This window comes from Lates calcarifer, linkage group LG7_1 (genome assembly GCF_001640805.2).
Source record: "Lates calcarifer isolate ASB-BC8 linkage group LG7_1, TLL_Latcal_v3, whole genome shotgun sequence".
Classification (NCBI taxonomy): Eukaryota; Metazoa; Chordata; class Actinopteri; family Centropomidae; genus Lates; species Lates calcarifer.
In genome coordinates, this window is record NC_066839.1 from 3,042,080 (window position 1) to 3,056,484 (window position 14,405).

The window sequence follows — 14,405 nt, forward strand, 5'->3', positions numbered from 1 at the left end:
CAAAGTAAAGGTGCAGAACAGAAACTAAGACCTCACTGACCACTGAACCACCAACATGTCTCATCAGTTTATTTTAACTTTGTTTCACTGGCCTTGAAAAAGTCGAGCTCATCAGAGGAGGTGATGTTTTGGATTGACAGGCTCAATACTGTGGAGCCCACAGGCCTTAATGAGAGCTTTAGTTTCAAACCTTTCTCATGACAGTGTTTGGATCTTGATGTATGATGCAGTGTTTGTGTTGTTGTGTTTCTGTTCTCTACACTAGATTGTACTTTGTCAGAGTTCTTGTTCTTTTACTCGGCCCTTGTGGCTGTTTGGGAGGACACAGGCCTTTTGGGATCAGTCTGCTGCTCACCTGTGTTCAATCAGGTCTTTGTCTTGATAACACCTTTCTCTTTACTCTGTTCATGTTGTGGCTGAATCTCATCAGCCATGGGCCCTCCATTGATCTGATTTGTTCAGGCACATCTCACAGATTTGGATTGGGATCTGGGAAGTTTGGAGGTTGATGCCTTGGATTCTTTGTCGTGTTCTTTGAGCCATTTCTGAGTCATTTTTGTGGTGTGGAGGGAGCGTTGTCCTGCTGGAGGAGGCCACTGCCACAGAGAACTGCCTTTGCTTGTGATTGGTCTGCAACAATGTTTAGGTATGTGACGCATGGAAAAGGACCAGTTTTTCCCACCAGAACATTGTATTGTAAAAAGGTGATCTATGTTATTTACTTCACCTGTCAGTTGTTTTAATGTTGTGGCTGATCAGTGTGTGATTCTGCAAAAAAGTAACAAATCATTTAACACATCAACATGAACTGACCTGCTACTACAGGTGTTCAAAAATAGAAGTGTGGGAACCTGATGCTTGGAATTTAAAGATAGTTCAGTCAGACGTTCACCAACATGTTCTGATGTTCATCAGGTCATCATTAGAGGGTAACACCTCCAGAGCTCTGCTGCTGTTGTTCTCACTGTGAACAACAGGACATGTAGTTTAACATGCTGCAAATAGACCGTGAGACCAGACACAGTGTGAACCTGTTGGTTTGCACGGTGCAGTGTTGTGCATTAGTGGTGGTGATATTAATAAATAGTGTGTTTAAGGCAGTTTAGTCTGTGTAGCAACTGATTTTACATTTTGACCTGAAGAGGTTTTTTTACATAAACCTTTTTACAGTTTTATGTTTTTAATATGTACAAGAGATGACAAGCTAATACCTGACAAAAACAGCAAACACAGACTGAAGTCACCATGAGGAAGTGACACGTCACTCATCACAGGAAGTAGAGGCTGAATTCATCTTTAAGAATAAACCACCTCACAGACTTTGACAGTTGAGAGTCTGAGAACAAGAGACTGACAAAGTAGGAGAGAGACAGAGAAACATGATGGCTGAATTCACATGGATTCAAATGTCTTTATTTCTGATCCTGGTGCTTCAGTTTACAGGTAAGGACACATGGAACACACATTAAATCAACATCACACAACTGCATTAATATTACTCATGGTACTTTATTATGGATTGTCTTGTTTAATCAGACAGTCTAGACTGTGAGTGAGTTTAATGGACTCTTTGAAACCAAGGACGAGACACATTTGTAAATTTCTATTGTTTCTAAAATTACTGTCACATTAAGTCAGATTTTTATTTCAATTCATTTTTCATATTTCTCTCTTTGTCAACAGCAGCAAATGGACAAAACCCTTCAGTCTTCACTGTCAGAGTTGGAGATGAAGTCACTTTGTCCTGTGAAAATGTGAGAGATGATCAGGATCAATGTGACAGAACTACCTGGATCTTCACTAGTTCAAGAAGCAGATCAACAGTAACTCTGTTTGAACATGGGAAGATTCATGAAGCAGCCAAATCTAAATCAGACAGACTGAGTGTCACAGAGAACTGTTCTCTGGTTATAAAGAAGGTCACAGTTGAGGAATGCTGGTTATTACAACTGCAGACAGTTTTACAGATCAGGACAACAAGGTCCAGATGCTCTGGTTGAACTGTCTGTTGTTACCAGTGAGTATTTCCATCATAATGTTTTCAGCTCAAACTGTCTTGTTAGAACAAAATACTGAAACATTACAATAATTCTGATTACAGTGATGAAGTTCATTTTACTCTTGTTGTCTTTCTCTCACAATATCTCCATCTTCACCAGTGACTGAACATGAGGACGATGATAAGATCAACTTGACCTGCTCTGTGTTTCCATATGGAGGCTGTAAATACACAGTAGAGTGGCTGAAGGATGATTTCACAGTAATGGAGACATCACATCATTCCTGTTCAGCCTCTGTGAACATTAAAACATCTCACCTGACTGAGATTCAGAATTACAATGCATTAAAGTGTAAAGTGACAGATAGAGACACTGGAAAAGCAGAGTATTTTATCTTCAGCCTTCAGACCTCAAAGGAGAAAACAGGTGAGAATATGATGAGCTGTTTAAATCATTTCAAACTGACATGTATAATTACACACATCATTGTTCATTTGACAGATGTGAAGTTTGAATATTGAACCATTGTTTGTCATGTGTTTGTTGCAGATGTTAAACATGAAGTATGTTTTCACTGAACAGTTTATTGACTTTTATTTGTTCAGATGATCCAACAACAACAACAACTACTACTACTGACTACTACTACTGCTACTACTACTACTGCTACTACTACTACTACTACTGCTGCTGCTACTACTACTACTGCTACTACAGCAACAACAACAACAACAGCCACAGCAGCAACCATGAGAGAGAGAACATCAGAAGGGACAAATAAAAAAACCTCCACAAATGTTAACCCAACAAAACCACAAGGTAGAGACTGAACCTCTCTCTCTCTCTCTCCTCTCTCCTCTCCTCTCTCCTCTCTCTCTCTCTCTGAGTGAGTGTGTTTTGGAGTGTGAGCGGAGGAGTTGGATGAAATTGAGTATTTTCTCTCTTTCTGTTTCTTTTTTCTGTATTATTTTCGGTGGTGTGTGTTGATGAATGCAGGTGTGTTAGTTTAGTTTTGCTGTGGTTGGTTTCTCTTCAGTTAGTTTAGTGTTTGTTTGTTTGTCCTTTGTTTGTCAGCCTCGCTCTGAGGAGCTGAGCATGGCGTCCAGCAGCGCCTCCTCCAGGCTGACAGGAAGCACGGTATTAAAACCGGAGCTGGCTCTCCGTGCAGTGTGGAGGAGGTAGCACTGGCTGTGGGGGAAATAATCGGGCACGGCTCTGTGAAGTCCGCTGCCCGTATGAACAGTGCGGTGGTTCTGTTCCTGGAAAAGGTAGAACAGGTGAACAGGTTGGTGGAGACGGGCATCACGGTGAATGGGATGTTTGAGCCGGTGATCCCGCTGACACAGCAGCTACAAAAATCACTCTGTCAAACGTGCCACCTTTTTTAAGTGATGAGTTCCTGATCAAAGAACTATCGAGACATGGGAAGGTGGTGTCCCCGATAAGGAAGGTGTTATCAGGCTGAAACACCGCAGGCAGCTCTTCATGCTACTGAACAACAAGGATGAAGAGTTTGATTACCGCTTCCGAGTCCGTGTGGATGACTTTGATTATATTCTGTTTGCAACATCATCCTCTGTAAAATGCTTTGGATGTGGTGAAGAGGGACATTTAATCAAGGCCTGGCCTGTCCAAGGCTGTAGCTCAGAGGGTTATTTATTCGTGGGTGGGGATTTTAATTGTACTGAGAATGAGATTTTAGATGGAAACCATGCAGAGCCTCATCCAGTATCCCAGCATGCCTTGAGGCAGCTGGTCTCGTCTCATGGCCTGGTGGACGTGTGGAGAGGGATGCATACAGGCTGCAGACAGTACACATGGTCCCACGTTAGAGAAAACACCATCTCTTTGGCCAGACTGGATCGGTTTTATGTTTTAAAGCACAGAGTCAGTGCTGTTAAAACGTGTAGGATTTTACCAGTTGGTTTTACGGATCATTCTTTGGTTTTATGTAACGTTTTTATCAGAAACATTTTACATAAAAGCGCCTATTGGCATTTTAACTCTGTTTTAACTGTCAACAAATCTTTCACCCTCCTGCCCAAGAAAGGCAACTTACAGGACATCAGGAACTGGCGTCCTGTCTCTCTCCTCTGCACCGACTACAAGATTCTGTCCAAAACTCTGGCCAGTCGGCTGAGAGGAACCATGGAGCAGATTCTCCAGCGGGACCAGACGTACTGTGTGCCTGGCAGGTCCATGGTAGATAATATCTACCTCATTCAGGATGTTTTGGAGGTCTCCAGTTCATTAGGCATAAACACTGGACTGATCTCATTAGATCAAGAAAAGGCTTTTGACCGCGTTGAACACGGCTTCCTCTGGAAGGTCATGGAGAGGTTTGGATTCAGCGCTGGTCTCATAGCCAAGATCAAGGTGTTGTACAGTGACATTGAGAGTGTGCTGAAGTTTAATGGTGGCCTGTGTGCTCCTTTTAGAGTGCATAGAGGCGTCCGGCAGGGCTGTGCTCTGTCTGGGATGCTCTATGCACTCTCCCTGGAACCCCTCCTACAAAAGATAAGGTCATCTGTTCGAGGCCTGATTTTACCTGGTTTTAACAGCAGTGTGGTTTTATCTGCTTACGCTGACGATGTCGTTGTTTTTATCAAGGATCAACAAGACGTGTGTGTTTTAAACTCTGTGATTGAGAAGTTTTCTGTTGTGTCGGCTGCGAGGGTGAACTGGAGGAAGAGTGAAGCCCTTGCTGTTGGTGAGTGGCGTGAGGGCCTCCCTGTTCTCCCTCAGAGCCTCACATGGAAAAGGGGGGGTTTAAAATACCTTGGTGTTTATATAGGAAACAGCGACATTGAAAAGAAAAACTGGGAGAACATCATAGAGAAAGTGGATAATAAACTGGCTAAGTGGAGGTGGATCCACACACAGATGTCTTTTAGAGGGAGGGTCCTTATTTTGAATAACCTGGTGGCTTCTCTGTTGTGGCACCGGTTAGCCTGTCTGGACCCTCCATCAGGTCTTATTGCCCAGATCCAAGCAAAGATGGTTGATTTCTTCTGGGATAAATTACATTGGGTTCCACAATCAGTGTTGTTTTTATCCAGAGATGAGGGAGGCCAGGGCCTGGTCCACCTGGCCAGCAGGGCCGCCACCTTCAGGCTCCAGTTTATTCAGAGATACCTGACTGGACCTGAGGATCTGGTGTGGAGAGATGTGGCCAGCTGCATACTCAGGCGTGTTAATAACCTGGGGCTGGATGCTGCTCTGTTTTTAACTGATTCTAAGTTTTTAAAGTTAGGTGGGTTGCCTCCTTTTTATCAGGGTGTTTTTAAATCCTGGGTGCTGTTTAAATGTAGAAGAAGTGAGAAGTGTAACTCTCTGTACTGGTTGTTGAAGGAGCCTTTAATCTGTGGAGCCAAACTGGACGTGTGCTGCAGCACCGTGCCTGGGCTGATGGGGGCGCTGTGCAGCTCAAAAATGTTCTGCCTGGAGCAGCTGGTAGAAACAGCAGGACCGGCACTCATGGACAGCACAGCTCTGAGCTCTGTGCTGGGACTGCGCTCTGTCCGTCTGACGCAGAGGAGCCTGGAGCTCTGGAAGAAGAGGCTGACGGAGAAGGAGAGAGTCCTGCTCCTTAAACACAGCAGGGGAGAAGCTGAGCCTGACCCCACAGACCCGTACCCAGAGATCCACCTGTGCCCTGGGTTCATAGAGCTCAGCGGCCCCCTACTGAAGCGCACTGACAAAAAAACACTAAGCTTGCACAAGGCTGACAAAAAAACTCTGTACACAAGTTGTGTAAAAACAATTTTTAAAACGCGGCTGTGTGACAGAGCGGAGTGTGACGCTACTGACGCTGTGACCCTGTGGAAGCTCAACGTGAAGGCCAGACTGAGGCTGGAGTTCAGCTTCCACAGGGTCACAGGGAATATAGATGTTTGAACAGCAATGGGCTCATGAGGAGCTGCTGTGCAGAGCGACCGGCACAGAGTTAATATTTACACCTTTCCTCAACTGATTTGTTGATCGTACAACTGTCTGTGTGATTTCTAAACCAAATGTAAAAAAAGTACTGTTAAAAATCTAAATCTCTCTCTCTCTCTCTCTCTCTCTCTCGAACATGATCATAAACAGCTCATCATCTCAACACCACTGACTATTTTTATCTCTTCTAAATTCTCTCTCCAGGTTGGTGGTGGTGGCGGCTCATCATTGTAGCTGGAGGTTTAGCAGCACTCATAATATCTGTTGTTACAGTCAACGTGTGGACAAGAAGTAAAGGTGACAACATTCACACATGAAACTGTTTGAAACAAAAAGTTGAATAAAGCTGGATTTTTCCTGTTGAAGCTGAAGTCGACACTGTGTTGTTTTCACAGGTGAATAATGATGAAGATGAAGATGATGGTCCAGTCAACTATGAAAACGTTGGAGACCCTTCTGCTTCTGTCATACACTGATCAACATCAACTCACCACAGAAATGAGTCCACTGCTGTTAAATATCATCTCAAATCAACACAGCTCCTAAAGTCTGTATTTCTGATCACACAACAATCATCACAACTGGAAATTTGGACGATTCAATGTGTTAAATCACAAGTTTAGATACCCAGCCTTCCCTGAAATCACCTGTCAGCCTATTAACCACACCCAGGAAGTTCTATAACCCCTCCTCCTTTGGCCTGCAGGCCCTTTTCCCTCCAAACCAACCAAGACAACAAAGACAACTACTGTGAGTGAAATAATGGACTTTCAATCCTAATGTTTAGTTCCCTTATAACAGTTATTTTCTTGTTGTTTCCTTGTTGCATCTTTTTGTCTGGGTTGTTGAATGTTTGTTTCTGTTACATTACATTAGATTCCTGTGTTAATATGCTGAAGATGATGAGACATACAGAAATAGTGGATGTGTTGTTGATTCACTGGCCTTGAAAAAGTCGAGCTCATCAGAGGAGGTGATGTTTTGGATTGACAGGCTCAATACTGTGGAGCCCACAGGCCTTAATGAGAGCTTTAGTTTCAAACCTTTCTCATGACAGTGTTTGGATCTTGATGTATGATGCAGTGTTTGTGTTGTTGTGTTTCTGTTCTCTACACTAGATTGTACTTTGTCAGAGTTCTTGTTCTTTTACTTGGAAATTCATGTCTTATTGAACTTCTTTAAATTCCAGATGCAAAGTTTAGCTGTGAGTAGAAGCTGCAACAGTGACACTCAGTGTACAGAGGAGAACATTGCAGTTGACTTAGTTAAGCACTGGTGTTAACATGTGTGTCCTTATGTGTGTTGTATGTGTATGTATTTGGCTTTAACAGACTTTGAGTCTTAATGAAATCTGTAATAATCTTCTCTTTGTTATGGCTGATGATGACAACATTTGTAAATAAAGTTTTTATATTCAATTTTACAACTGACAGCTCCCCAGTTTCCTCCCCAGAGTCTGGGTGTCATCCTCGACAGCACACTATAATTCTAATCCCACAATAACATCACCTGGTTCACATACTTCCATCTATGCGACATTAATCGACTCCACCCCTCCCTCACCCCCCATGCTGCCTCCATCTTTGTCCACAGCCTCGTCACCTCCCGCACTGATTACTGCAACTCTCTCCTCTTTGGCCTCCTTCAAAAGATCCTCCATAACCTCCACAACCCCCTCATACCATCACATCACCCCCATCCTACAGCAACTCCACTGGCTCCCAGTTCAGCAATGAATTGAATTCAAACTCCTCCATCCACAACCTTGCCCCTTCATATCTGTCTGACCTCCTTCACATCACCAACCCATCCTGCTCCCTCAGATCTTCCTCCTCCATCCACTTCATTGTGCCCTCTGCCTGCCTCAGCACCACGGGGAGCAGAGCAGCTCTGGAACTCTGCCACCAGCTCTCAGGTTCAAATGTATGGAGCCCCCTGCTGGTCTGTTACAGAAAGTGCAGTCCATCATGGTTCATCAGTGAACTTTACCTGGGCAGCAGAGTAGCAGCTTTTAGATTACACTTTATCCAACGTTACCTCACAGGAAATGATGATGTGGTCTGGAAACAAATAATGAGCAGCATTTTAAGGACAGAGGTTCAGGTTTAGATGCATCCTTGTTTTTAATGAACTGTAGTTTTATAATTAAATGTGAGACTTGCCTCCATTTTATCAGAGACTTTTTAGAACATTGACTCTTTTTAAATGGAACAGACTGGAACCTGCATCTTCACTGTTTTGGCCTCTGGAGGAGGCTCTGATTGAGGAGCAGCTGATGTTAGACAAGAGATTCGGCACATTCTGGATCACTGTTACACCACAGTAAGCAACACTTTTCACGCCGCCCCCCACGCTGCACTGGTCCACTCTGACCATGTCATGGTCCACCTGATTCCTGCATACAGGCAGAAATTAAAACTCTCTAAACCTGTTGTGAGGACATCAAAGAAGTGGACCAGTGGGGCAGTGGAGGATCTCCAGGCATGCTTGGACTGCACAGACTGGGATGTATTCAGGACTGTCACCAACAGTCTGGATGAGTATACAGAGGCTGTGACCTCATACATCAGCTTCTGTGAGGACTGCTGTGTACCAACATGCACCAGGGTGAGTTACAACAATGACAAACCCTGGTTCAGGGAGTGGGGACAGAGTCAGGTTGAGGGAGTCAAAGTACAGGTTCAGCAAGGCGGTGAAAGAAGCTAAACGCCTGTACTCTGAGAAACTACAACACCAGTTCTCAGCAGGAGACTCTGCTTCTGTCTGGAGAGGACTCAGACAGATTATTAACTGCAAGCCCAAAGTCCCCCACTCCACGAACAACTCACACCTGACCAACATCAGCCTCTCACCCTCCCCCAGCACAGCAGGGGTCAGGGCCTCTCCAAATCTGCACACCTTAGAGGCCCCCTCCTCCCCCAACACAACGACAACTCTCTCCCAACCATCAGCACCGGTTCCCCTCAAGGCTGTGTTCTCTCCCCTCTACTCTTCACCCTGTACACCAACAGCTGCACCTCCAGTCACCAGTCTGTCAAACTCCTGAAGTTTGCCGACGACACCACCATCATTGGGCTCATCTCTGGTGAGGATGAGTCTGCCTACAGGAGGGAGATTGACCAGCTGGTCATGTGGTCCAGTGAAAACAACCTGGAGCTCAACGCTGTGAAGACAGTGGAGATAGTTGTCGACTTCGGGAAGAACACAGCTTCACCCTCCCCCATCATCCTGTGTGACTCCCCAGTCAGAACTGTGGAGTCCTTCCGTTTCCTGGGGACCATCATCACCCAGGACCTCAAGTGGGAGCTAAACATCAGCTCCCTGATCGAGAAGGCCCAGCAGAGGATGTACTTCCTGTGGCAGTTGAAATAGTTCAACCTGCCAAGGACAGTGATGGTGCACTTCTACACCTCCATCATTGAGTCCATCCTCACCTCCTCCATCACCATCTGGTACACTGCTGCTACTGCCAAGGACAGAGGCAGACTGCAGCCTGTCATCCAGTCTGCTGAGAAGGTGATCGGCTGTAACCTGCCTTCTCTCCAGGACCTGTTCACCTCCAGGACCCTGAGGCGAGCAGGAAAGATCATGGCCAATCCCCCCCATCCTGGTCACAAACTCCACAGGACACTCCCTTCTGGCAGGTTCATCAAAATCAAGACCTCACGCCACAAGAACAGTTTCTTTCCCTCTGCAACTGGGCTCCTCAACAAGATGTAGGACCCCCCCCCCATGCTCCTTCTGTATATATTTATGTTCCTTGTATATATAGTTTTTGCTTTTTCCTCTCTTTTTTTTATTATTTTTTTTTACTATAACTGTCCTTTAGCACCAATATACCAAGACAAATTCCTTATATGTGCAAACTTACTTGGCAATAAAGTCTGATTCTGATTCTGATCAGAACAAACTGGTTGAGAGCAGTGTTGTAATTGAGGAGGAGGGTCACTTAGTCTGAGTCTGTCCTGAGAGAGTCTCCTCTGCTGATAAAACACAGAGGGAGGAGGAGAGAGGAGACACAGAGACAGACTAGTGGAAGGTGGCTGTTACCTCACATGAACAGAGGAAGTCCTGATCATGAATAATCTGGCAGCATCAACTCTGGCACAGGTTCAAATGTATGGAGCCCCCTGCTGGTCTGTTACAGAAAGTGCAGTCCATCATGGTTCATCAGTGAACTTTACCTGGGCAGCAGAGTAGCAGCTTTTAGATTACACTTTATCCAACGTTACCTCACAGGAAATGATGATGTGGTCTGGAAACAAATAATGAGCAGCATTTTAAGGACAGAGGTTCAGGTTTAGATGCATCCTTGTTTTTAATGAACTGTAGTTTTATAATTAAATGTGAGACTTGCCTCCATTTTATCAGAGACTTTTTAGAACATTGACTCTTTTTAAATGGAACAGACTGGAACCTGCATCTTCACTGTTTTGGCCTCTGGAGGAGGCTCTGATTGAGGAGCAACTGATGTTAGACGAGAGATCAGGTGATGTGCAGTGGAGGATCCAGCAGGGGGCGCTGGCTGTCAACAGCTTTGTTTCTAACATCAATCCCACAGTGTCCAGTAAATGTCCTTTCTGCCAAGAACCAGAAACAGTTTTTCACTGTAGTGAGAGTTGGTGTGAAAGTGTTTTTATTTTTGCTGCTGGCTGCAACAAAATGAATGTAAAGAAGTGTGAGCTGTTAAACTTTGTGGTGGGACAGGCCAAACTGTCTGTTTCTAAAAGCAGGAAGAATCAGGTAGAAGGTGTTTGAGGTGAGGAGCTGCTCTCTCTCTCTCTCTCTCTCTCTCTCTCTGTCAAACACACAGATCACAACACTGAACCTCAGACCATACTTCAGACTCGTCTCTGCTCAGCTCTCCACTTCCTGTTCTCTCACCTCTTCCCTCTGTTGGGTTGGACAGCTCTGTTTGCACTGGGCTCTGACATTCATCTAAACAACATATGAATGAAACTGTAGTAGATAATTTTGCATATAGCTCCTCATAACAAACCTTTTCTAATCAACATGAACAGAGCTGCTGCTACATGTGTTCAAAGTGGGAGTGTGGGAACTTGATGCTCCACCTCCAGGAAATTAAAGACAGTTCAGACACTCATCAGTGTGTGAAGCACTTTGTGTTTCAGATGTATATTTGGTCATTAGAGGGTAAAACCTCCAGATCTCTGCTACTGTTGTACCCACATTCTGATCAAAACACCTCCCCCTCAGTTCTCAGAAAACAAATGACCTCAGAGACACAATGAGGAACCAACAGGTCTCAGATCAGTAAAATATCATCTTATCTGTGATCTGTCCAGCTGCTACAGTATCACCATGTTGCACCATGAACATCAAGAGTCAGATTCTGGAGGACGAGGAGTTTGACTCTTCACCTGTCTGTTCATGTGAGCTGTCAAACACCATGAATCCTGTCTGTTTCTGATAAACACTGTGGAAAGAAAAGAAGAGCTGCATTAATGCAGACAGTTATTTACACATTCAGCTCCCACAGCCCTCCTTTTCTTCTTTTCATGTGGTCTAACGTGCTACATGGCACAAATAGACAGTGTTCATCAGGTCATCATTAGAGGGTAACACCTCCAGAGCTCTGCTGCTGTTGTTCTCACTGTGACCAACAGGACATGTGGTTTAACATGCTGCAAATAGACCGTGAGACCAGACACAGTGTGAACCTGTTGGTTTGCACGGTGCAGTGTTGTGCATTAGTGGTGGTGATATTAATAAATAGTGTTTAAGGCAGTTTAGTCTGTGTAGCAGCTGATTTTACATTTTGACCTGAAGTTTCTTTTTTTAAACAATAAAACAAAATCTCTATATGTACAAGAGATGACAAGCTAATACCTGACAAAAACAGACTGAAGTCACCATGAGGAAGTGACACGTCACTCATCACAGGAAGTAGAGGCTGAATTCATCTTTAAGAATAAACCACCTCACAGACTTTGACAGTTGAGAGTCTGAGAACGAGAGACTGACAAAGTAGGAGAGAGACAGAGAAACATGATGGCTGAATTCACATGGATTCAAATGTCTTTATTTCTGATCCTGGTGCTTCAGTTTACAGGTAAGGACACATGGAACACACATTAAATCAACATCACACAACTGCATTAATATTACTCATGGTACTTTATTATGGATTGTCTTGTTTAATCAGACAGTCTAGACTGTGAGTGAGTTTAATGGACTCTTTGAAACCAAGGACGAGACACATTTGTAAATTTCTATTGGATCTAAAATTACTGTCACATTAAGTCAGATTTTTATTTCAATTCATTTTTCATATTTCTCTCTTTGTCAACAGCAGCAAATGGACAAAACCCTTCAGTCTTCACTGTCAGAGTTGGAGATGAAGTCACTTTACCTTGTGAAAATGTGAGAGATGATCAGGATCAATGTGACAGAACTACCTGGATCTTCACTGGTTCAAGAAGCAGATCATCAGTACATCTGTTTGAACATGGGAAGATTCATGAAGACGCCAAATCTAAATCATACAGACTGAGTGTCACAGAGAACTGTTCTCTGGTTATAAAGAAGGTCACAGTTGAGGATGCTGGTCGTTACACCTGCAGACAGTTTGACAGATCAGGACAACAAGTTCAACAGGCTCAGGTTGATCTGTCTGTTGTTACCAGTGAGTATTTCCATCATAATGTTTTCAGCTCAAACTGTCTTGTTAGAACAAAATACTGAAACATTACAATAATTCTGATTACAGTGATGAAGTTCATTTTACTCTTGTTGTCTTTCTCTCACAATATCTCCATCTTCACCAGTGACTGAACAGAAGAGCAGAGATCAGGTGACATTATACTGCTCTGTGTGGACATATGAACGGTGTAAATACACAGTAGAGTGGCTGAAGGATGATTTCACAGTAATGGAGACATCACATCATTCCTGTTCAGCCTCTGTGAACATTAAAACATCTCACCTGACTGATCAGTATTACAAATTATTGCAGTGTAAAGTGACAGATATTTACAGTAAAATAGTTCAGGTGTTTAACTTCAGCCTTCAGACCTCAAAGGAGAAAACAGGTGAGAATATGATGAGCTGTTTAAATCATTTCAAACTGACATGTATAATTACACACATCATTGTTCATTTGACAGATGTGAAGTTTGAATATTGAACCATTGTTTGTCATGTGTTTGTTGCAGATGTTAAACATGAAGTATGTTTTCACTGAACAGTTTATTGACTTTTATTTGTTCAGATCCAACAACAACAACAACAACAACAACTACTACTACTACTACTGCTACTGCTACTACTACTACTACTACTACTACTACTGCTGCTGCTACTACTACTACTACAGCAACAACAACAACAGCCACAGCAGCAACCATGAGAGAGAGAACATCAGAAGGGACAAATAAAAAAACCTCCACAAACGTTAACCCAACAAAACCACAAGGTAGAGACTGAACCTCTCTCTCTCTCTCTCTCTCTCTCTCTCTCTCTCTCTCTCTCTCTCTCTCTCTCTCTCTCTCTCTCTCTCTCTCTCTCTCTCTCGGCTGTGGGTGGAGATATTCTCTCATTCACTCCATCAGTGGCTTTGTTAAACAGTTGTAATCCTCTTCACAGTATTATCAGCTTTATGTCTCTTTATCATAAACTATGATGAGTTATTGAAGTGTAAAGTGACAGATATTGACTCTGGAAAAGTGCAGCAGTTTAACTTCAGCTCTCAGAGCTCAGGTGAGAAAACAGGTGAGAATATGATGAGCTGTTTGAATCATTTCAACCTTGTGAATAAAATCACACAGAACTTTTCTTTATTTCAGGGATTTGAAGTTTACTTTGTCACATTTTAACATGAGGTGTTTTCTCACTGTTCACATTGTATTTGTTCAGGTGAGGATGGAAGTGGAGTGAGAACAACAATCAAACCAGGGACATCAGGAGGAAAAAACAACACAACATCTGCAAACAACAATCCACAACCACAAGGTAATGTCTCTCTCTCTCTCTCTCTCTCTCTCTCTCTCTCTCTCTCTCTCTCTCTCTCTCTCTGTGGGAGGAGATATGTCTGATACAGGAAAAACATTTCTGACTGATAATAACAGACATTTGATGTTTGTCAGTTAAAATATTACAGATACAGAGACAGTAAATGAACATGATCATAAACAGCTCATCATCTCAACACCACTGACTATTTTTATCTCTTCTAAATTCTCTCTCCAGGTTGGTGGTGGTGGTGGCTCATCGTTGTAGCTGGAGGTTTAGCAGCACTCATAATATCTGTTGTTGTGTTCGTCAGATGGAAGAAAACTAGAGGTGAGAACATTAGCAGGTGAAACATTTAGATGAAAAATAAACTTTCACTGTTAAAGCTAAACTCAACTCTTTTTTCTTTTCAGGGAACCAAAGACAGACGGATGGAAACATGGTGAGTTTTAAATCTGAATGATCACATGTTAATACAGTTATGGTTTTAGAAAT

General features: G+C 43.3%; 1 protein-coding gene across 24 annotated transcripts in view; it reads left to right on the plus strand.

Moving 5' to 3' along the window:
- Nucleotides 1-14,405, plus strand: part of LOC108887501 (uncharacterized) — a 63,880-nt gene that overhangs the window by 16,709 nt on the left and 32,766 nt on the right. For 5 of the 24 annotated variants that reach the window (XR_007813583.1, XR_007813584.1, XM_051071712.1 and 2 more), the window contains exons 4-7: nucleotides 13,171-13,374; nucleotides 13,815-13,910; nucleotides 14,148-14,240; nucleotides 14,324-14,352. The exons of 6 other annotated variants lie outside the window; for them this stretch is intronic. Coding sequence is in view for 11 of the 18 variants with exons in the window: in XM_051071712.1 (XP_050927669.1) it covers nucleotides 13,171-13,374; nucleotides 13,815-13,910; nucleotides 14,148-14,240; nucleotides 14,324-14,352 (422 nt within the window). In the remaining 7 variants the exon portion in view is untranslated. Of the gene's footprint in view, nucleotides 1-120; nucleotides 293-6,143; nucleotides 6,237-6,334; nucleotides 7,366-13,170; nucleotides 13,375-13,814; nucleotides 13,911-14,147; nucleotides 14,241-14,323; nucleotides 14,353-14,405 lie in introns of those variants that run through there. 13 more of the 24 variants (XR_007813585.1, XM_051071710.1, XM_051071721.1 and 10 more) reach the window with 7 other exon arrangements.